Genomic DNA, 22,666 nt, shown 5'->3' on the forward strand with positions numbered 1-22,666 from the left:
TGACCCTACCTGTGTGATCAGCCGATTTTAATTCGCCACTGTCTTGCATCTGCAGTCAGCATCTTTTTATAACCTTAAATCTCATCCAATCTCATTAGCAATGAGCGGCCTGGCAGTGAGCAGATGGTTTCTCTTATTGACGCCTTCTTAAATAAACCGGGATTTGGAAATCGCTGCTTGAAGAGAGAGACCCTTCAGTAAGTCACTTTGTTCTCTCTACTAATCTAATCTATTCAATTGCAGGGTGGCATCAGTAGTGCTTGAAACAGTAGGGAACTGGCCTCGGAAGTTTCCCAGCCAGTGAAAATCTCCGAGAATGTTGTTGTCATCAGTGACAAAACTGGGGATTTTGTCTGTTAGTTTAATTATTTTACTTCCGAATTTGTAAACTGCTTTTCACCATAGAAGGTCACAGAGCGGTTTACAGAACAATCATGAAATAAATTCATCAATCAAATGACATGGTGAGGTTACAGGGAACCAGGCAGAGGGCCTTCTTGGTAGTGGTGCCTGCCCTGCGGAAAACCCTCCCATCAGATGTCAAAGAGATACAACCTTCCATAGACATCTGAATGCAGCCCTGTTTTGGGAAGCTTTTCGTGTGTGATGTTCTGCTGTGTTTTTGTATATTCTGTTGGAAGCTGCCCAGAGTGGCGGGGAAAACCAAGTAAGATGGGCAGTGTGTATATATATAATAGGGCAAACCTAAAATAAGCATAATGCAATTTACTTAAAATACCTCCTGTAATAAAAAGTGCCTTAAGTTCAGCAGGGCAAGGGGCCTTTCTGATCTCAGCTGTGAGGGAGTTCCACAAAGTCAGACCCACAATTGAATTCATGTCCCCTATTCTGTGTAGAGAAACACAGCAAAGCACCCCAAATTTAAGAGAATAAAAATATGAAATACAAAGAAAGGAATGGTTCTGTGTAAGGACTTAGGGGTCGCTCCACACATGGGTTGCCTCCACAATATCTATTGGTGTCCACAATAGCTCCATTAATGTTAAAATGCTTGAGAATCCCTGGCCTAGATGTGCCCCAAACAGGTTGTATGGGCTTGTAGTATAAATAGCCCTTTAGTTACAGGATAGGTGATTAGGACAGGGCGATGTATTGATACACCGTCCAAAATTGGTTTGAAGTCCACATTGTGGTAACTGTTTTGTAACACTGGACATGACGATATATCACAAATCACAATGTGCGCCTGTGCTATGTAAAAAATCATTATATAAAAAAAATCATTATATGGGAAAATTCATGAAGTCAGTCATCACTTCTCTCACGATTCTTGTCGTGCCCTTGTTGCTCTGTACTATACAATACCACTTGCAACAATATTTTAAAAATAAAAATGGATCCGTTTTAGACTCCTAAGTAGTAGCAATTCAGACATCGTGATATATTGCAGTGTTTAGCTGGTGATACTGTATATCATGAAGTTGAAAACCTGACATCGCTCAGCCCTATACTTGATACATGGAGTTGGGTTTGTAATGTGTTTAAGGAAACTGCTCCTTTTTAACGGTTGGTACTGTAAAGGCGAGATATATAATTGCAAATTTTCCGAGATCTAGCATGGCCCGTTTGATATGAACATTGCTAATGAGATCATGTGTGCTCTTGTCTCCTTGTGTAGGAACTACCCTTGCGTTAATGCATCAACTGCCTGGAGGACACCGGCTGTCCCTTATAACATGGCTGCCCTTTTCCAAACTAATACGTGGCATCCCCAGAACCCCTCACCATCCTGCAAATGCAGTACTCGGAAGAAACTCACCATGCTACCGGAGTGTCCTTTGGGAGCTGGAGGACTTCCTCCCCCACAGGTAAGAAAGACTGCTTGGTTGGCATTTGCCTGTTTGAAGCACTGTGGTTGCCACTGAATTGATTTCAGGTGGATTGAAAGTATGCTAAAACTCACACACACCAAATTTTGCATTTACAATACATTCGTCTTTAAAGGTAAAGGGACCCCTGACCATTAGGTCCAGTCATGCCGACTCTGGGGTTGCGGCGCTCATCTCGCTTTATTGGCCGAGGGAGCCGGTGTACAGCTTACGTGGGGATATGGGGAGCCACAGTAGAAGGGCAGCAGCTATGATATTTTTTAAAGTTTGAGACACTCCTTTGGGAACATGCAGGTTTCTTTTGGCCACTCTTCTATAACCAAAAGCTCCCAAAAGAACCCAGTTTTGCACCAAATTCTACAGTACGCTACCTATCATATATTGAAAACATAAAGAGAAAATCCTTTTAATACATGAAGGACCGATTCACAAGCAAAATGTACATGGATTTTAAGGGAGTCCTGTTGAGTATCCTTATATAATTCTGGTTCAAATGTAACATTAAACCATGGTTATGACAACAAGCCATTGTCAGCCTCAGGTCTGTATCCAGCTGGCTCTTCTTATTCAGTTACACCTTGTGTAAGAAGCTTATTGTGGATTTGCTTTTTGTGGAGTTGATCCAATGTGCTTGTGAAATGCAACTTGGATCTGGGAGACCCGAGTTCAAATCCTATTCAGCTTTTGTGGGCTCACCTTTGGAGTATGTCCCAAGCTTTCTACCTCAGTGTCCTGATCTGTTAAAATAGAATAGAGATTTGCCTCTCACGATGGTTGTAAAGATAATTTAGAAAAGTAATATCACTTTTAATAGTTAAGCTGCAAGAGAGAGATTCATTTGTTAATAATCTTGTTGGGCAACTGCCAAACTGAATATTGAGGTTTCATTATCTGCTTTTTTCCCAGAAAACAGGGCTGCGCAGAAAATCAGTTTCACAATGCTCTTCTTGAAATAGCTTGTTGGTCATATTTTGTTACTTTGAAAAAACCCTCATGCATAGTCTCATTTGTCTTCCAATGAAGGGTAGTGCTGCCACTCTGTGGTTAAATTCATATACTTTGTGATTGGGTGGTTGTTTTTGCTAGCTGCCGAGTTGTTTCTTGTCTTTTAATTCCCCAAAGCTGAAATGACACTAGTTCGCAATCGAGAAGATCCATTGCTAGGGTTTTGAATGTCATTTGCATACATTTTTAGGGTGAGGTTTATCAAAGCTTACAAATATTTTGGTAGCCTTCAGTGAAACTTGCCTGGCTTTTGATTGCAAATTGCTGATATTTTATGTGATCAGAATTCAAGATATAGAATAAGACCAGAAGTTCCTCTTGAAACTTCAAGTAGTCAGGGCAGTTCTATGGTTTCAGTAGAGGAGCCATTTCTCACTGTAAATCAAAATTAACAATCACTGAAGTGTGACCTCTTTCTGTGCCTGCCTCTCTGAACTGCCAAATTCTAACCATGAGGGATTTAACAGTTGTTTTCTTAATCCATTTGTCCTTTTCTTTGCCTTTTAGAGAGCTCAGCGTAGCACAGAAATTCTTCAGGATCTCACTCATCGAAATATTTCCGATTTCCTGGTGAAAACCTATCCCACCCTCATAAGAAGCAGGTTGGAAACTTTTTTTTACAAATCCACGGCAGCTTGTATAGACTGAGGCTCTGAACAATTACCTTGAAATGGTTTGAATAGTTTTGAATACCCAGCCCACTGTTCAGTTCTCCATTCGTTAGGACACTGAATAAAATAACTGTGGTTTATAATATCAGCCCCAACTATCAATCAGTGGTCAGGGTTGATGGGAGTTGTAGTCCGACAATATTTGGAAGGCCACAGCTTAACCATCCCTGGTTTTGTGCAGAGCTAGGTGTGCAAGCAGCAAACCCATTGCTTCCAATTAACTTTGCTGCTCCTAACTGCACAAGGTTGGGTTGTGAGGGCAAACTATATGTTATACACAAATATGTTTAATGAAGCCACAGCAGCTTTGTTCTTGCTTTTTATTAAAAGCAGCTTTGGTGTTGTGATGCTCTTGCCACTGTTCCTGTTCAGCATCACAGCTTTTCAAGCTTTGTTATGCGCACTTAAAGAGTTGGAAGGGACCCAAGGGTCATCTAGTCCAACCCCCTGCAATGCAGGAAACTCAGCTAAGTTATCCATGACAGATGGCCATCCAACGTCTGCACAGAAAAAGCATAGAACAGGTGTACATGCGTAGGCTATCTCTGGGCAATCCATCTGTACCTGTACAAGAAGGTCAGATTAATGAGTGGTAGTCAGGAACAATGATAGAGGGTAAGATCACTCGCCATCCGAGTAAGGATTAGACATTCTTGTGAAGTCACACTCTGCAGCATCCAATGAAGTACCTCCACTTGTGCAATGGAACTTCTCCTCCCTGCCCATGTCCTCCCCAAATCTGTGGGGAGATGAGGAGGGGAAATTCCATTGCAAAGCCAAATGTCCTTGCGCTTTGAAAATACTTTTATTGAAAACACTCTTATACGGCCCATTGTCCCCAGATATTTTATTCAGCAGTTCCCTGAATCTGAAAGAACCCGACTTTGTGTGGAATATAATATTTTCATTTTCTTTTGCAGTTTGAAGAGCAAATACTGGGTCAATGAGAAAAGGTAGGAAGGCACTGTAGGTTTTCTGTTGAATTTTGAAGCCTAAAGACTTTGCTAAAGCATAACAGATAGCATGATATGACTAACCTAGTCGTTATCTGGTTTATAATTATATTCCACGCTCAACATTGAGTAATGTACTTCTTTTCTGTAAGAAAGACACATTTATTATTAAGGAAATGTTCAGTATATCAATCTATTCATAGAAAGATGGAGTTCTCCATGACCAATTGATGGTCATGTCCTCTTTGTGTTTTAGATATGGAGGAATCTCCATTGGAGGAAAACTTCCAATACTGCATGTCACTGGAGAGCAGATTGTTGGTTTCCTGAGAGATCTTGGTCAGATGATGAACATAACAGGGGTAAGCAAGGATTGTTCTGATTTTATGTAATCGTAAGCTCCCCCCACCCCGTGTCTATAGGCATTAAAGTATGTTTACACTGCAGAAAAATTTAGCCCTTGCTTTCTGCTATTTAGGGTGAAGCAACAATGGCTGCCTCTAAAGAAATGGCAAATTTTCTTAAGTACATGGAAACTGAATACAATATTAAGGTATTTTTTTATATTTAAGACTAAACCTTTCAATGTTTAGAAGCACTATATCAGGGATAGGGAACCTGTGTCCCTACCAATGATGTTGCATTTCAACTCCCATCTTCCTTGACCACCGGCCCTGCTGCCTGTGGCCGATGTAGTCCCAGCATCTGGAGGGTCACAGGTTTCCCATCCATGCACTATGGGATCCTGCAAAACCTAGGGCTTATCAACACTTCCTCTTGTGCTTTTCGCCGGGGGGAAACCGCTCTTTAATGCTCAGTTGGAGCAAATGGCAATTTGGGCTTCCTCCAGGTAGACATTTGCTCCAGTTGAGCACTAAAGAGTGAGGTTTCCCTGGGAAAGGAGTGGGGCAAGTGGAAAACCACTCAAACCCATTGCTTTCTAGGCATGGGACAAGAGGAACCCCTGATCAAAAATGGACAAGTTTTCCCTTTCCTGGCATTTAACATTCACACCTAAGGGAACAGTGGCTTTGTTGTATTACCTTAACTGAAAAGAAAGGAAGGAAGGAAGAAAAAGAAAGAAAGAAAGAAGGAAACCCTATTTAAGATATGAAAAGGGGGTTTTATTTGCTTTTTAGAGGGAAAGGCAAGCATTAAATTTTGGGACGAATGCCACCTGTTTCAAGACATATGAAGTACCACTCCAGCAAAGTTCTGAGATCTTGACCCATTTCCACTTATATAGCCAGGTGATGAAATAAAGAAGAGGCAGAACTTGCCTTGCTCAAGTTGCTAATGAGCTAACTTCCTCTGCCAGGTGTGGTTTAACAACAAAGGCTGGCATGCCATGGTCAGTTTTCTCAACATAGCCAACAATGCAATCCTGAGAGCCAATCTGCAGACTGGCAAAGACCCCGAGGAATATGGCATAACTGCTATCAATCATCCACTGAACCTCACGAAGGAGCAGCTCTCTGAAGTCACTGTGTAAGCAAGAAAAGTTTGCTGTTATGTTTCCCTCCCTTCTTGCTAGCATGGGTACCGTGACTTGGAATGTGCCTGTATGAAAGATAAAAATATTTATGATACTTTCACTAAGTATAGTGCAGAAATCAAGCTACTCTTTAATTTAGTTAGAAACTGTCCTTTCATTTAGCAACAGGTTTAGGGTGAACAGATGACAGAGGGTGCTTTCAGGTGGGAGTTTATTGTGGAATTGGTGCTGCTCATGTATGCAGGGGGGTTTTCCCGGTGTCATCAAATGCCAGCCCATACTTTATTTTTTACATTTAATCTATATTTCCTCTTACTTATTTAAAAATAATATGGTTTTCACCTAGATTCACTGCTGGTGTGGCAACCCAATGGCACATTTTTCAAGTTATTTGTGGGTGGGCAGGTTTGTCACATATATAGTGACATTTTATTAGGTGCTCATGAACGCTACACCACTACTTCTGTTTGTTCAGTGGCGTGCATCCTAGCCACGTTGCTTCTGGCTGCTCAGATGATGTGAGGGGGCTTATATTCACCAATTGCCACATGCTTGGAGATGTAATCTTGTGAGATCTTGAGAGAACCTCAGAGACAGTACGTACATCGAGGTGTTGCTGTTGGTTTTTTAAAACAATAATAATACAACACTTGATCATTAGCTGTCCCCGCCTACTTTTCTCCCTGCAGGCTGACCACTTCGGTAGATGCTGTTGTTGCCATCTGTGTGATCTTTGCCATGTCTTTCATCCCAGCAAGCTTTGTCTTATACCTTATCCAAGAACGGATGACCAAAGCCAAGCACCTCCAGTTTGTCAGCGGTGTGAGGCCTTTTGTTTACTGGTTTACCAATTTCCTTTGGGACATTGTAAGTAGTCAATGGACATGATGTAAGAAAGTACAGAGGAGGGCCACAGCTCAGTGGTAGTGCATGCAAAATGTTGTAGGTTCAATCCCTGGCATCTCCAAGTAGGGCTAAGATATACCTCTTTGAAATCCTGGAGACCTGCTGCCAGCCAGTGTAGACTGTACTGAGCTAGATGGAGCAATCGCCCGACTTGTTATAAGGCAGCTCCTTATATATATATATGTCACATATGTTGTTGAATGGACTCCAATGAGCCCAGTAAAATACTATCATGCAGCCTTTCCGCAAAACCTTGTTGCAGCGGACACCCAGCTCTTTCTAATCAGATAAAATCAGCCCAATCCATGTCATATTATTTACCTTGAAGTGATAAATTAAATTTTCATTGTGATTTATGCAGTTGTTGGATGTTGAATCGTATCACTGATTGCCCCAGCAATGCCACAAGACCCTTTACTGTAGGTGCCGGAGCCCATTCTAGCACTTATCCATATAAAAATCTTTTGCCCATTATGGACAGTGCAGCTAACCTCCAGCCTGGGAGCCTTAAGCAATTTTTTTTCTTGGTCCCTAAGATGCTGCCAAGTTTGGTGGTGGTGGCAAAAAGGAGAAGAAATAAAAGCAGGCACAGTGGTGAAACAAATCGCCCTCTTCCTCATTCCTAAAGTCAGACATTTGATAAGGAGGTGATAACTCAGTTAGCTGATCTGCACTGATCAGCTGGGAAGGGGGCCTGTGTGCATGTGAGAAGGGGTGTGGGGTTGCCACACCTCAAGGTTGGTCAAGGGTGAATGCAGCCCATCAGAGCAACAATGGTTAGCCAACCCTGATATGCACATATGTCTCTTCCTGCCACCTTCTTTTTAAAGAAGACCCAACAAAAATATTCCAAACTAAAGTATATAATATAATATAATATAATATAATATAATATAATATAATATAATATAATATATAATATATAATATATAATATAATATATAATATATAATATATAATATATAATATGCTGATTGATGATAATGATTTTCCAGCTAAGGCCTATATTTCTGGGCAGCTTTCCTGTTTCACCAGGAGAATAATATACACAGTAGAAAGCATCCTGGAAAATATTGGAAAAGCTGGTGCAAAATTTGGGGATATGGCTCCAAATGATTTCCAGGTGTTTTGTTTGTTTGTAATGATTTTTCATTTTCTTCCCCCGTGCCAGGTCAATTATGCAGTGAGTGCTGGCTTGGTAGTGGGAATATTCATTGGTTTCAAAAAGAAAGCATACACGTCCCCAAGCAACCTTCCTGCACTTATCACATTGCTGCTTCTATATGGGTAGGTAATTTCATTAATTCTTAACAAAGCCAGACACATTCAAAATATGGGTATCTGTTGTATTGAGTGGGTGCTTGTTTCATTTATTTAAATACCAGTTTATACTTTTCAGAAACGAAGTCTCAAAGCGGTTTACAACCTATATTAAAAGCAAGGTCAAATATAAAATACAGATTCAAAGCGGCCTAATTTTTTAAAAAGTATTGTCTTAAAGTTGACCTTAAGGATAAAAATCACCTGAAAAAATGCAATAAACTTCCACAGAACAGCATTGTTAGCAACTAGAAATAACTGATAGTAACACAATATGTTATGTGGAAATTCTTTATTAGGCAAGTGTTTGCATAAAAAGACCATGATTTCCAATGGAATAAGGAGTATTTTCCTATGTGTGAATAAGTGAATTTTTGCATATCAAGTGGGCAGATAGTGGGGGATCTGAATGTATATCCTTAGCTATCTTACAGATCCAAGCCTCACTCTCAACCATACAGATAACTAATGCCAAGCCAACAAGTTATTAAAAGAGCACATGTTGGATCTACAAAAATGCATAGCAGCATCTAGCATAATTTATAACTCTTTCGCCCGCTCTTGGACATGACAACACAGAGTCTCACTCAGGCAACCAAAACACACTTCCGATTACCACCCAATAATACATCACTCACCAGGTATGCAGTACAGAATTAAAGGGGAAGTGCCTTCATAGGGATCCCAAAAGGTCTACACTGCACCAGCCTTCTTCTCTGAAGGCAAGTCAGTTAGCTACAGGTGTTAACACACTTGTTCTCTGGAATCAACTGCGTGGCAGGGCACCCAAGAAAAGGGTGGCCAAGAAATGACCTCTTCCCTATCCCAGGACCTCTCACCACCAGCAAAATAAAAAAGCAGAGAAGGTCAGGCATAGTTTGTTCACCAAGCAGATAATTTATTACCCCACTTTTTGCTGTTTTTGCATGCAGATGGGCCATAATTCCTATGATGTACCCATTGTCCTGCTTCTTCAGCATCCCAAGCACTGCCTACGTTGCCTTGTCTTGCATTAACCTCTTCATTGGTATCAACAGTAGTGCCATTACATTTGTCCTGGAGCTCTTTGAGAACAACCCAGTGAGTGACTTTTCGTCATAGACATTATTGTGACTAGAGTACTGTACTTTTTAACCTATGATCCAGCAAGGGTATTTATGTGCAGATGTGTGCCAAGTCAGATATTGTTAGAAACAGTTGCTGAAACTGCCATGAACTTTTGCTATCTATGAGCCTCTCTGCTGTGGCCAGCGTAAGATGTTTAGAAGTTCTAAAGGGGGATTAGCCAAAAACAGCATCCACTTTTATAGGTCCACTTTTCCTTTAATCCAGTAGCACTGGATAAAGGGGTGGGGGCATTCATCTGCCACCTAAATTTCCTGTTTGGTACATCCCAATTGCACATCCTCATTTACACGGCAATTACTGCATCCTATTTCACTTGCCAATAAAAGCTAGTAAGGTAAAGAATTGTGTAGCCTTTCATCCTAACTCCCAACGTTTTCTTAAATTATAAAGGAACTCTTGAGTAAATCTGGATAGCGCTAGCATATTGTGTATTTCTGTTTCTTGCAGGTTCTGCTGCAGTTCAATAAAACATTGAAAAATATCCTGTTAGTATTTCCTCATTTCTGCCTGGGTCGTGGACTCATTGACTTAGCCATGAACCAAGCTGTGACTGATGTATATGCTCGGTTTGGTAAGTACAGATGGAACGTGCAATTGTTCTGTTTTGCCCCATGCCCAAGTAAGCTTTTGAACACGGAGCTGGCCCTTTCAGAACTTAATATACACCCTGGAGGGGTAGGGAGGGTGCAGAACTTTGATCCAGTTCACATTTAAAGGGCATACCTAATTTTCACTTTCCGGAAGAAAATGCCAATTAAAACACAGCCATACTTTGAAATTCCGAATTTAGTGAAAATAAAACAATGAGTTATATCATATATTAGCAAACTGCATACAAAATTGTGTGCATTTGGCCCTTCTAAAAATGATAGATTATTTTATTTCTCTATCTGAGGCAGCATAACTGAGGTGGGTTGGGGTTTTTGCATAGCATATTCATTAGGAGGAAACACCTAGAGAGAAATTGCAAAATAGTTCATTGATAATGGTAAAATAAAGTCCGTCTTGGTATTAACAATTACTTCAGTGGCTGCCGATGAAGCACATTGTCTATTTTGGTAGTAATTCAGGTTGATTTTGGTTGGTTTCATCTCTAAGGGGAAGAACATGTCTTGAACCCGTTTCACTGGGATTTTGCTGGAAAAAACATGGTTGCCCTGGCGGTGCAGGGCGTCGTCTATTTTGTTCTGAATCTTCTGTCGCAACATAGTTTCTTCTCTACAGGATGGTATGTTGGAAAACTCTTGGCCTGTAAAGGTCTCATATGTATGAAATTAGTTAGTTTTAATGCATCTGCCTTCTAAAGTACTGTTCTGAGTGTGGGATGTGTGTTTCAATATGTATATGAAGGCTGCTCTTCACACCTGGAACTTGTTCTGTCTGGCTTCTTCAGGTTTGCCCAAAACACGATGGTGCCCGTTATGGATGAAGATGAGGATGTTGCAGAGGAAAGGCAACGAATCTTGAATGGAGGCAGCAGAATGGATATTTTGAAATTACAAGAACTGACCAAGGTAATCTTCTTCCAGGCAGCGTTTCAAAAAGTGTGTTTGCTTTACTTTTATCTTGGAAATGGAAGACAGTATGCCCAGCATGAAACCTCTGTTTGGGGCTGGGACATCCTGGACCCTTATTTCCTTGACTTTTGATCATCAGTCTGAAGCTGCTTGCATCCCTTGGAGCATCTGGAATGTATTGTTTTCCTTCCTGTTACTCCATTGTTGAAGATCTAACACATAACTGTAAAGCATCATTTTACTGGCTTTCTGTTGACACTACCTCTGAATCACTCCTTGCAACTTCCGTTTACTGTACTTCATTATGAAAAATATGAAGAATATTCTAAATGTGCAAACAAAAAGTCGATGTTTGCATAAAAAAAAAAATCTTGATAACTTACTCACCTTGACATACTCATCAGTAAGATTGTTAAATTGTTAGAGACCATATGTATGCTTTTAGCAGTTTTTACCTAGAACTCTCTTATTTAACTTTGCTGATGGTATGCTAATTTCCATTATGTTGTACCCTCTTGTCCCTGTAAGCGGTAGATGCCAGGTTCCAAAATATTCCTTTAGCTGTAGATTTAATAGAAGAGATTATTATTTTAAACAATTCCTCCTCTTATTCTAGATTTATGCAGGTAGACACATACCAGCAGTGGACAGACTCTGTGTTGGCATTCGTCCCGGAGAGGTGGGTTGTGAAACAACTTTGTAAAGCCTTTTGAAGTGATTCACTTTTACAACCTTCTGGAATTAACAAAGTGTGTGATTACTTTAAAATCCAGTGCTTTGGTCTCTTGGGTGTGAATGGAGCTGGCAAGACAACAACATTCAAAATGCTGACTGGAGACACTCAAGTAACATCTGGAGATGCTGTAGTTGCTGGTCACAGGTATGTCGTGAAAAATGCCAGAAGGGGTCAGCCCAGCCCAGTGAACAATGAAATTACCCGTATTTTTCGCACCATAGGACGCACTTTTTCCCTCCTAAAAAGCAAGGGAAAATGTGTGTGCGTCCTATGGGGCGAATGCAGGGGGGAGGCAGGCGGGAAAAGCCCCCAAGAGCCGCACATAAGCTCTGTGCACTCTTGCAGGCTTTTCCACAGGAGGGAGAAGGGACTGACTGGCTGCATCAGTCCCTTCTCCCACCTCCCAGAAAAGCCAGGAGAAGCCGCGATCTCTTTAAAGGGGTTGCGCGGCTTCTGTGGGCTTTTGCGAGAGGTGAGGGAATCCCCCCACCTCCCAGGAAAGCCCTGCGCAGCGTCTCCCGGCAAGGAGAGGCTGCACGGGGCTAAAGGGGAAGCCAAAACAGCGAGCGGGATCCATCCTGCTCGCTGCCTTGGCTTGTGCCATAGCTGCGCGCAACCCCTCCGGCAGGGAGAGGTTGTGCGTAGCCTGTACGCTGCTCTTTGGGGCTGGGAGGGGGAAAATATTTTTTTTCTTGATTTCCCCCCCTAAAAACTGGGTGCGCCCTATGGTCCGGTGCACCCTATGGTACGAAAAATACAGTATTTATTTAGGAAAATTTACATGCCGCTTGATTGTAGGAATAAAAACACCCTGTAACTTGAGTAACTGTCATTGCATTGCCAGTTAGCAATATTTCCCTGTTCTATGGCTGAGGGCAGGAGAAAAAGTCACACATACACACACGTATTATGTTTTTGGTGGCTGGAGAGGGAAGTAGGCTCACCCAACACCTCCAGCTCCTACAAGATACACGTGGCCTGAGGTGAGCTTGTTTTGGTTTCTTTCCCCTATCCTACATGGCAGGAATGGAATAAAATTGGCGATATTGTAAATAAGCTCACTGTTAGCATGCATTTCTTCTTAACTACATGGTAACTCCTGTTCTGTGCAATTTATCTTATAATGGTGGGGTTTTTTCCTTCAGCATATTGACTCACATATTTGATGTTCATCAAAACATGGGCTACTGTCCACAGTTTGATGCGATTGATGACCTGCTCACGGGGAGAGAGCACTTGCGTCTTTATGCCAATCTGCGTGGTGTCCCAGCGGCAGAAGTTGAGAAGGTAAGGACAAATTCTTCCTCAATGTTCAATTTTTTAAAAAAGTATGATGCTTAAAAAAAAAAAAACCCAAAAATCCCATGGTTGCTGATCAGTCAAGAATTGTTTATATATTCTTTGAATTTCATCCCAAGATATCCAGGCCCAAAAGGGAGTTACGTATGATGTTAGATCCCTGGGTGGCTCTTTGATGTCCAAGCACATTCTTATCTATGTTGCAGTACAGATATGCATTCACTCCTGTGAAAGTTGCAGGTAGCCAGTCTGGCTAGTCACGCCACCTTGCTGCTGTTGTTTCCACGTGCCAACCTTGCACCTGGTAAAATAATTCTGCAAATCCATCCTGCCAATCTGCAGTTTTCTTGCGTTACCAGTGCATAATAAGAGTTCCGTGTGGATTCTGGAGAATTAACCCAATAACTGCATTCCTTAATAGACTCTGCTCCCATCAAGGACTGGATTGAGCCCATTGTGTTTTAAGTAACTACTAGTCCTTTGACCTCCTTTATCCCTTCTCCGCAGGTTGCAGAGTGGGGAATTCAGAAGCTTGGTCTCCTGATGTATGCAGATCAGTTGGCAGGCACATACAGCGGTGGGAACAAGCGCAAGCTCTCCACTGCCATTGCGCTGATAGGCTGCCCTCCTTTAGTCCTTCTGGTAAGTCACTTTGCAGCAAGGAGGCCAGGTAAAAAGTAGCCACTTTAGATGAAGGCAATTCTGTAAGGTTGTGAAAAACTCCAGTTGTACACCGTGTGGTGGGCACATTACTTTACTTCTAAAAGTAATTTCTATGTCACCATGTCGTAAGATATCAAGACGGTGCACAACACACTATTAAAAACACCAATTTCTCTGAGAAACACCCCAAACAGTGCCAGACTCCAATTTTGTTTTCTTGCCTGGTGTGGTTCTTTGCAAAATTTAGTGCCCTGATTTTCTTGCTGTCCTCTGCTGAACCACTTCAAATGGTGTTTCTGATATTTTTGGAAGGTTAAGTTGCACTTTAAATTTGGGGGCATGTTTCATCCTAACACATGAAAAAATGCATTTTTTAGAATGTGTGAGAGTAAGAATACTAAAATGCAAACCTGAGCCTTGCAAGAGTGTGAAAAATAAAATAAAAAGGTGTATCTGTCCTTCTCTCACTGAGCTCCAAATAGCACTAACAAAGCTCCTGTTCCAGGCTGGCTGGAGCCCTTAGCAGGAAATGCTGTTGGGTTACGTATAGGGCATATGCTGCAGTATTTTGTTCAGGGTACCCACATCATTATTATCATCCACATCTCACAGGATGAGCCAACTACAGGAATGGACCCTCAGTCCCGACGCTTCTTATGGAACTCAATTGTCAGTGTGATCAGAGACGGAAGAGCTGTGGTCCTTACGTCACACAGGTAATACAAACCTCCCCATGTAAAATCAGTATGGGAATCTAACACCCTTTTAAAAAAAATACTTGCTGCTGTTGTAAACCTTCAGAGAAAGCATGTGATACAGTACTCATAGCAATGTACAGTGGTGCCCCCGCAAGACGAATGCCTCGCAAGACGAAAAACTCGCTAGACGAAAGGGTTTTCCGTTTTTCGAGGTGCTTCGCAAGACGGAATTTCCCTATGGGCTTGCTTTGCAAGATGAAAACGTCTTGCGGGTTTGCTTCCTTTTTCGTAAAACCGTTAATACCCGGGGAATCCGCGCTCCGCAAGACGAAAAAATTGCAAGACGAAGCAACTCGCGGAACGAATTAATTTTGTCTTGCGAGGCACCACTGTACTACTTCAGTTTGCAGGTGGAAATCTACCATTTCCCCTATCATAGAAAAAGACCACACATTTGGAAAGTTAAAAATGGTTTACTTACAAACTCTCTGAAGGTCCAGTTCATGTGCTTTTCCATACAGCAGTCAGAAAATGCAGGCAGCAGTCTAAGCTTGGAGCAACCTCTTTTCAGACCTCTTTACATACTGGAGTTCACGTGGCAGACTGAGGGAAGCAATACTTTCCTCCCAAGTGGACAGAGCAACTTAGCTAAGCCTAGCAGGACAGCTTACTATGGCATTAACCTCTTCGTGAATTAATTAGACTTAAGTGTGTTGGTTATACAGGCACTCCCCATTAGCATGGGGGTTGCGTTCCAAGGCACCGTGTATGTCAGTCAGCCCCCTTGCGGTGCTGAAACCAGCACATGTGCCATGAACATGCACGAATGGGGAGTTGCCTGTATGAGGCTGGTTATCTCACAAATGTTAGGGGCTCTCTCTAGACCCCTATCAGCAGCAAGCCTGCAATAATGGCTGAGCATCCTGACAAAGTTACAATGCAATGGAGCATTTACTGGCTGGGGTCAATATGAGTAAGTGGGACTACAGGCCTTTTTTACATCAAGCTTTCTCTCTTTACAAGCATGGAAGAATGTGAGGCGCTTTGCACACGTCTAGCCATCATGGTTAAGGGAACCTTCAAATGCCTGGGCACCATCCAGCATCTCAAGTACAAGTAAGCTGATGATTCATTTCTTATGTTTATTGATTGATTTAGTGTAATTTAGTGTAGTTGATGGATGAATATTATTTACTGGGGTAGTAAATCCGTCACTTCATATACCATGGGTATTTCACAGATATGGAGATGGATACATTATCAGCATGAAAATAAAGGCCTCTAAACCTGGATTGCCTCCAGACCTTAGCCTAGCTGAACACTTCATAGAAGTGAACTTCCCTGGCAGCATACAAAGAGAAAAGCACCATAACATGCTCCAGTACCAGATATGCGCATATTCGCTGGCCAAGATCTTCCGGCTGATTCTCTCTAACAAGGACAACCTGAATATTGAAGAATACTCTGTCACACAAACCACCCTGGATCAGGTAAAAAAATATATGCTAAAAATGGGGAGGGGGACCTAACTCAACAAATGCAAGCCCTCCGCCACTTAGGAAACCCACCCCCCAATGCCTAGTATGTTTTAGTAACAGGCAATTCTTTCTAAAAGGCTTCCAGATTCCATTCATCTGAAAATAGAGAGTGGCATTAAGTGAGGAAAGTGTTGATTTAAAGAGGAGATATTGGTGGTCAGTCATTTTCAGTAGAACCAAGCATTGCAGACCAATTATACTAATTAAGGTGATGCACTTGTCATAATAATGGCCTTCACTTCACAAGACATGGCTCTTCCTTTGCAGAACAAAAAGATCCATTTCTTTCTCACAAAAACCCTTACATGTATTTAATGTGTGCTTTTTGAAAGTTCTTGTTAGTAAGAAGCAGGCTTATTTCTGCACACGTTGTATGAGAATTGCCTTGTCAATCACGCCACGTCTTGTGACTTCTGCCAGGTTAGCCTGTGCATGAGTCTAATTGGAGGAGGAGAGCTTATTTCCCCTATGTTTCACTCCAGCTCTAAAGCAACATCTGGTTGGCCACAGGTTATTTGTTTTCCAATGGAAAGGCCAATTCTTGTGTTGCCATCTTCCTAACTTTGTTTGGGGATGCACACAAAGAAGGGCCTCAGGTGGTGATTGCAGTTCATGTGGGTCCTGATCTTAGAGGTACTGGGCTTAGCCACCAGTCCTGATCTAGAAAATTGCATGCATGAGATGAACATCGGGGGGGGGGCGGGACGTGGAGAGATCTTTCCAAGGTCAACACTGGAGTCATGAATCACCTCTATTCTTGATATTGTCACAGACATTCTGGATTTCCCTACTTCCTTCTAGCAAGTGCAGTTCTGATTATGCATTTCCCGGTTTCCTTCCACAGGTTTTTGTCAACTTTGCTAAACAACAGATGGAGGATGAGGAAATTCATCTCCACCCTCGTGCAGCGGGAGCTAGTAGAGAGGTGAAGGTGACCCCTGCTTTCTATCGGACGACAACTGCATAGAGAAGTTCTGCCACAGGTGAAGCAAACTCCCCAAGCAGAGCGCTACAAATCCTGAATAAGCTTCTCACCAGCACAGGTTTTAGCCCCCTTTCAGTGGTTTCCCTGCATCTTTGGAACTCGCCCGCAAAGGAAGTATGTATGAATGGATCCATCTTCATTAAGCTTTTACAGAACAAAAAAAACCAGCTTTGCTTTTCAGTCTATTTTTACTAAAATTGTTTCGCTGGGCTTTTAAAGCAGTTTTTAGTATTATAAATGGGTTGTTTTGAATGTATGTTAAGCATTTTTTAAATATTGCGTTAACATTTGACAGCTGCCTGTGGAGGGCTCTGCCCTGTGAAGCTGCATGTGCATTTCTTAAATATTTTTTTTAGCAAAGTAGAATGTAATATTAGGAACTTTAGCTTGGCACACTGATGGGATCAAATGAGTAGATACTAAGTTTAGTCAAAATCACTTTTGTGTTCGTAAAAAATTTTTTAAGGATGCATGTGCTTTGCCTCTGAACCAAAAAGAGAAACAAGCACACATGTTTATTTAAAGTCTCTATTGTTCTGTGGCATTAATGCTCTGGGTCAAATCTAGACTTGACAGCAGTCAAGCACAAGATGGGCTGTCACTACCAGCAACAGAATCACAAAATTTTATGGATGAACAGGAAATATTTGGTCTCTCACAGCCTTCTTTACATTAGTGACTCACTTTTTACTAGATTAGTTTTAAGTTGGAATATTGCCCTCAGCTGTTGACAGTTCTTTTTCAACTCTTGATACTACTTAACTCCTACTTAAAACCTAATTAAAAGGTACAATGGGGGAGTTCACAGTTGTGCCATTTTTCCCACCATGAAAATCTTAACAGGTGGAGATTTGGATTTAGCCCAACCATAGCTTGTAGTTGTATGCAGCTCTTAGTGAAGTCAACAGGAAATCACCTAGAAGAGGTTCCCCCAAGGTGCTATTGATTCTGACATCTTTTTTTAAAGGATTTATGTCTTAGGAGTATTGCATTAGCTGAGGTTCGATTCAAGCTGCTCTAATCTCTAGATCAATAACCTTTTAGTATTGTTTTCTATGTTTCAGTGCTATATAACCACTGTGGGGCTCTGTTGAAGGTAAAACTTTTCAAAAAAATAAATAGCTTTCTGTTTAATTAAGTTATGGTCTGGGAGAGTAGCTGCCAGGAAATGGCTCCTTGCATGGGTTTGGGGTGTTGAGCTCTTTCAACCACACAGACATCACACCTTTTTGAGTGACTACACTGGGTGTTTAAAAACCTAACCATTCCAATGAGAAGTAACTTACACAACTAGGGCTGAGCGATGTTAGATTTTCAACATCACAATGTATCACCAGCCGAACATTGTGATTTGGTGATGTACTGCGATGCTGAAACAAGCTGCATTGGCCCCAGCCCACGAGGTGCCGGGAGAAACTTTCACCCCAGTGTCTCGCCGGGCTAGGGCCAATGCAACTGGCTGCTGCCTGCCACTTAGCTGGGGGGTGTAAAGGCTCCCCCTCCCCCAGCTGAGACAGCTCAATGTCTCTCTTGCGGGGCAGGCAGCTGTATGCCCCTGAACAGAGAAGTTTAAAGGAGTCCCCCTGCCCACCTCTGCCTTGTGCAAGCCGGAGGCAAGGACTCCATTACACTTGAGGGAGCTGCCTTTGCAGGCAAGGGTGAGCTACTTCTTCCTCCTGTAAAGGAGGCAGCTCGCCCACCCACCCACAGATGGAGCAAGCACTGCCAACCTGACAGGCTCAGTCTGCAGCGTTTCCTCCATCTTTGAAGATCTCTCAGCTGGGGGAATGGGAGCACTTTAAAAGAGAACGCCCAAACCATCACCGCCTCTGCAAAACTGTTTGGCTGAGGCAAGGGCAGCTGCATGCTCCTCAGCCGAGCACTTTCAAGAAGCCGAGAGAAGAACAAGCTGTATTGGTGCCTTGCTGATGGCACTTGTTTCTCCCTCTGCAGTGGTATCACTGGTGAAACCACCACTGCTCCAGAGTCCCTCTGCCTCCAGCATGTTTCTCCCTTGGCACACTGGGTGTTGGTAGCAGAGGGACTCTGGAGCGGAGGCGATTTCATCAGTGATACAACGCTGAGTGAAACCGCCATTCCATTCATACCAGTCCTGGGCGATATATTAATAGATACACGACTGCCACTCCCAGCAATAACTACATCACAGATGGGTGACTCAAGAGGCAAAGATCTAAAAGCGCTCTCCAAATACTGGAAGGGCTAGCATGAAGAGCTGCTCTGATGGCAGGACTAGGGAGTATGTTTCAGTTGAATATTAGGCGATACATAAAATTAAGTGCAGTTCAACCATGGAATTAGTTGCAGACCTTCTGTTGGGAAGGTCTAGCTCAGGATTTCCTCTACTGAGCATTAAGACGGACAATGCTATAATTCCAACATAGCTTTGAATAAAGAAACAAACTTGAAGCAGATCCTGAAAGTCATTAAATGTGATTTGCATTTCTCAGATGTAATTTGCTGTATAACAAACATTTACCTATTGTCTGTGTGAAAAGAAACAAGAGGTTTTTTATCTTATCATGGATGCATTTTTTTAACTTGAAAAAGATTGGGTATTAAAGAAATATTAAAACTTCACTCACCAGTCGCAATGTGTCTTCTATTGCTATAATTAATTCGACAGAATTCAAAATATAAGTTTGAATTTATTGCATATTCTCTTTACAAATTGTTGCAAAAATTTATGTACATTTCTAGAGGAATAAACTTCATCAAGAAACAGTCAGAGTCCCTTTGCTGATAGTCTTAAAATTAAGTTCTTAAAACTTTGTAACATAATGTCTTATTCATTTACTGATTTGATTTGCACAGAGCCTTCTTAAAATGCATTGAACACAAAATAAGGAAAAATGTTTTCCACATTTCCTTGTATTTTGGATTATATGAAGAGTAACTAGAGGACCACACCTCCACACCTTTCCTTTTGGCAATATGGGACCACTGGTTAGGCTATGACCCTTTGATAAAGGCAGGGATGGAGATTTAGGAAGTTTTCGTTCCTACCTTTGAGGAAGATAGTCACAGTTTCCTTGGGCTCCCATGATTTAACTCCTTTTTTCCTCTTGACACTTTCTTCCTTTTCTCTTCTGATTTATTCTTCATCGGCTTACCTTCATTTTCAAATTTAAAACAACTTTTTAAAAATAGCTTTTCCCTTTCCTGCTACCTTTTGTACCCCCACTGACTTTCTCTGGAGCCACCAGTAAAGAGCTACCACTCTGCACGCTATCATTCAAGGTCTTATTCCTTGTGGCCATCACATCTGCCTGCAGAGTATCTGAACTTAACACCCTATTGGTGGTCCAACGCCCCTGCATATTCCACAAAGACAAAGACATCCTCCATTCTGATCCTGCCTAATGTCCTTTCCAAACTCCACCTACAGTAGGAACTGATACTACGTAGATTTCCTCCCAATCCATACCACCCTCTTGAAAAGGCCTGGCATTCCTTTGACCAAAGCTTTCCAAACTTTTCATGTTGGTGACACACTTTTTAGATATGCATCATTTCACGACATAGTAATTCAGTTTTACTAGCAAATCGGCGGGCCATCTGCTCCCTTTCCAGCAACACACAGTTTGGAAAGCTCTGCCTTAAGATGTAGGCAGGGTACTTAAGGTCTATATAACCCATACCAAAGTACTTTGGCAATCATTCCACCATTCTATGTTAGGTAGAAAAGTCACCCCAAACACACGATCCTGATGGATTTGCACCTGCATTACCACGGCATATGAGGCACAAAGGCTACCTGTCCCTGCCAAACCGACAGCACATTCCTCTGGGGCAGCAGACGTCCTGGTGGCATCCTTCACAAATGCCTCCCTACTGAAAATCGGCAGGGCAGCCACCTGAGCATCTCCCAGTACCCTTACCATACACTAAGACAAGACACCTGGTTGTCAGCTGACACCGCCATTGGCCAAAGGGTCCTCCAACAGGCCTCCTCACAGTGTTTTCTTTGCAGTGGTATCCACCCTAGTTGGGAGAGCTTTGGTATGTCCCAACCAGTGGTGTCATGCTGGCAAAAGGAAATAGTACGATTGGTACATACCTGAATGGTAGATTTGTGTTGCCAGTGTGGGACCATTGGGGCCCCACCCTCTAATGGCCTGCAACACTGTTTAATAGTTCAGACAGTTAGGAAAAGTTCTTGTTCCATAGGAATTTGGCTTTATTACTGTATGTTATTTGCTTATTAACTGATGAGACTCCATGGACTACTTGTGCTTAGTGAGTCTGCAATGCTGAGGACAAAGGAGCCATCCATTTCCTAAATTTTCACTCCTTCCTTCATCAAAGGGGCAAAGCCATAGCCCAACCAGTGGTCCTGTGCTGGCAACACAAATCTACTCTTCAGGTTAAGTACCAATTGTTCTACTTACATTTGCAAGTACATGGGCAATCCACTCCTATGCATGTCTACTTAAAAGGAAGCATCCCTGAGCCTACTCTGATAATAACTATGGGGGCAAATTCAATTCACTTTGCATTTAAAGCCAAATTTACGCTTTCCAAAACTATGAGAACCAGAACATAGCCACCCTTAAAAATTCACACTTATCCAAATTTTGTGATGCAATTCTTCAACCAACCAATGTTTACAAAAATGCATACAGTAGTTAAAAGTGTGCATAAAAATGAATATTAGTGAAAATAACATTAAAAATGCATTATATTAAGGAGACATTGCTTGCAAAAATGTGTGCATTAGTCAAAACGGCATACAAAAATGTGTTTTCTAGCAGAAATTCATATTAAAATGCTGAAGCATTTTCAGGAGGATATTTTCTAACAGAAAATTCACAAAATGCTGCATAAATGTGGGGGGCCGAATTTAAGACTACAATCATGAGAAACTGAGAGAACCAAGACTAACTGATTTGCTATCCCTACTCTCAAGTAAGCATGCACCAGGGTACAGCATGAAGTGTTTTCCAAGAATGAGAAATGCAAGTCGAATGATCGCATGATAGCCTTGTTGGTATTGCATCACTTCAGACTGCAGGGTGGTGAATGTTTGAATGCTTCTTCCATTTAACAGGACACCCTGGATGTAATAATTTAAAATATTTCTGGACCACTTTTAAAGTTAAAACCCTGTCAAGTCAACTTACTAAATAAAAACCAATACAAAAATAACCACAATTAATAAATAAAAAACAGCTGATCCAAAACATAGCATCAAGTCCCAAAATATTAAAATCTAATACAAAATACAACTATCAGCCATCCATTAAGACAACAAGAGCATGCTAAATAGGGCAAGAGACACACAAGAACCCTTTTCCCTTCATGTTCAAGTTTTATATAAATCTGGGAGTTTCTTGCAATGGAAACATTCACATAGCCAACTCTCACCTTGCAGTCTGAAATGGTTCATTCCCAACAGGTCTGTTTCAAATGATTATTCTGAACATATAAACTATGATGTTCTCATTCCCAATGCGGGGTGTGTGTGTGTGTGTGTGTGTGTACCACTTTCATTCACATTGTAAAAGTATTTCCCACAGCAAATGCTTGATTTGAAGCTGCCCACAGCGCTTTCTATGCCTCAGCTTTGAAGCACAATTCGTCCAGAGACTGGGCAGTTCCAGGCTGTTGCTATTTCAGGTTGGATTCAATCACATACTGTACTAGGGAAATCAGGTTGCACAATTAGAGCAGATTTGGAGCTCTTTCACAACAACCCCACTTTTTCCCAAAGTCAGACTTTTTTTGCAATAAAGAAAGTGAAGGGAAACACACCAGAAAGAGTGGGAAAACAATAATAATTGCTTTGATGCAACATCATCTAACCTCCCTGGAAACAAATCAGGATGAACGCTCAATAAACATATCATCCAGAACTGCCCTCCCTCAAAACTTATCTGTT

General features: G+C 41.8%; 2 protein-coding genes across 5 annotated transcripts in view; one reads left to right on the plus strand and one right to left on the minus strand.

Moving 5' to 3' along the window:
* ABCA4 (ATP binding cassette subfamily A member 4) overlaps nucleotides 1–17,954 on the plus strand; it is a 104,236-nt gene extending 86,282 nt beyond the window's left edge. Inside the window, exons 30-50 of the mRNA XM_079981002.1 lie at nucleotides 99–197; nucleotides 1,640–1,829; nucleotides 3,363–3,457; nucleotides 4,447–4,479; nucleotides 4,736–4,841; nucleotides 4,958–5,032; nucleotides 5,798–5,967; nucleotides 6,664–6,841; nucleotides 8,052–8,167; nucleotides 9,133–9,280; nucleotides 9,776–9,899; nucleotides 10,427–10,556; nucleotides 10,722–10,842; nucleotides 11,462–11,524; nucleotides 11,619–11,725; nucleotides 12,727–12,868; nucleotides 13,388–13,522; nucleotides 14,156–14,259; nucleotides 15,265–15,357; nucleotides 15,482–15,731; nucleotides 16,624–17,954. Of these exons, the coding sequence (XP_079837128.1) occupies nucleotides 99–197; nucleotides 1,640–1,829; nucleotides 3,363–3,457; nucleotides 4,447–4,479; nucleotides 4,736–4,841; nucleotides 4,958–5,032; nucleotides 5,798–5,967; nucleotides 6,664–6,841; nucleotides 8,052–8,167; nucleotides 9,133–9,280; nucleotides 9,776–9,899; nucleotides 10,427–10,556; nucleotides 10,722–10,842; nucleotides 11,462–11,524; nucleotides 11,619–11,725; nucleotides 12,727–12,868; nucleotides 13,388–13,522; nucleotides 14,156–14,259; nucleotides 15,265–15,357; nucleotides 15,482–15,731; nucleotides 16,624–16,746 (2,602 nt within the window). The 3' untranslated portion in view covers nucleotides 16,747–17,954. The remainder of the gene's footprint in view (nucleotides 1–98; nucleotides 198–1,639; nucleotides 1,830–3,362; nucleotides 3,458–4,446; nucleotides 4,480–4,735; nucleotides 4,842–4,957; nucleotides 5,033–5,797; nucleotides 5,968–6,663; nucleotides 6,842–8,051; nucleotides 8,168–9,132; nucleotides 9,281–9,775; nucleotides 9,900–10,426; nucleotides 10,557–10,721; nucleotides 10,843–11,461; nucleotides 11,525–11,618; nucleotides 11,726–12,726; nucleotides 12,869–13,387; nucleotides 13,523–14,155; nucleotides 14,260–15,264; nucleotides 15,358–15,481; nucleotides 15,732–16,623) is intronic.
* Nucleotides 76–22,666, minus strand: part of LOC307218799 (very-long-chain enoyl-CoA reductase-like) — a 48,406-nt gene continuing 25,815 nt past the window's right edge. Inside the window, exons 13-16 of one of the 4 annotated variants that reach the window (XR_013840033.1) lie at nucleotides 19,371–19,393; nucleotides 14,723–14,859; nucleotides 2,547–2,587; nucleotides 76–173 (exon numbers count right to left, since the gene is read on the minus strand). Coding sequence is in view for 1 of the 4 variants with exons in the window: in XM_079981671.1 (XP_079837797.1) it covers nucleotides 15,747–15,875; nucleotides 19,371–19,393 (152 nt within the window). In the remaining 3 variants the exon portion in view is untranslated. Of the gene's footprint in view, nucleotides 174–2,243; nucleotides 2,588–5,860; nucleotides 5,964–14,722; nucleotides 14,860–15,745; nucleotides 15,876–19,370; nucleotides 19,394–22,666 lie in introns of those variants that run through there. The other 3 variants (XR_013840034.1, XR_013840035.1, XM_079981671.1) reach the window with 3 other exon arrangements.

The sequence above is a fragment of the Podarcis cretensis genome (assembly GCF_951804945.1).
Source record: "Podarcis cretensis genome assembly, chromosome: 6".
NCBI lineage: Eukaryota > Metazoa > Chordata > Lepidosauria > Squamata > Lacertidae > Podarcis > Podarcis cretensis.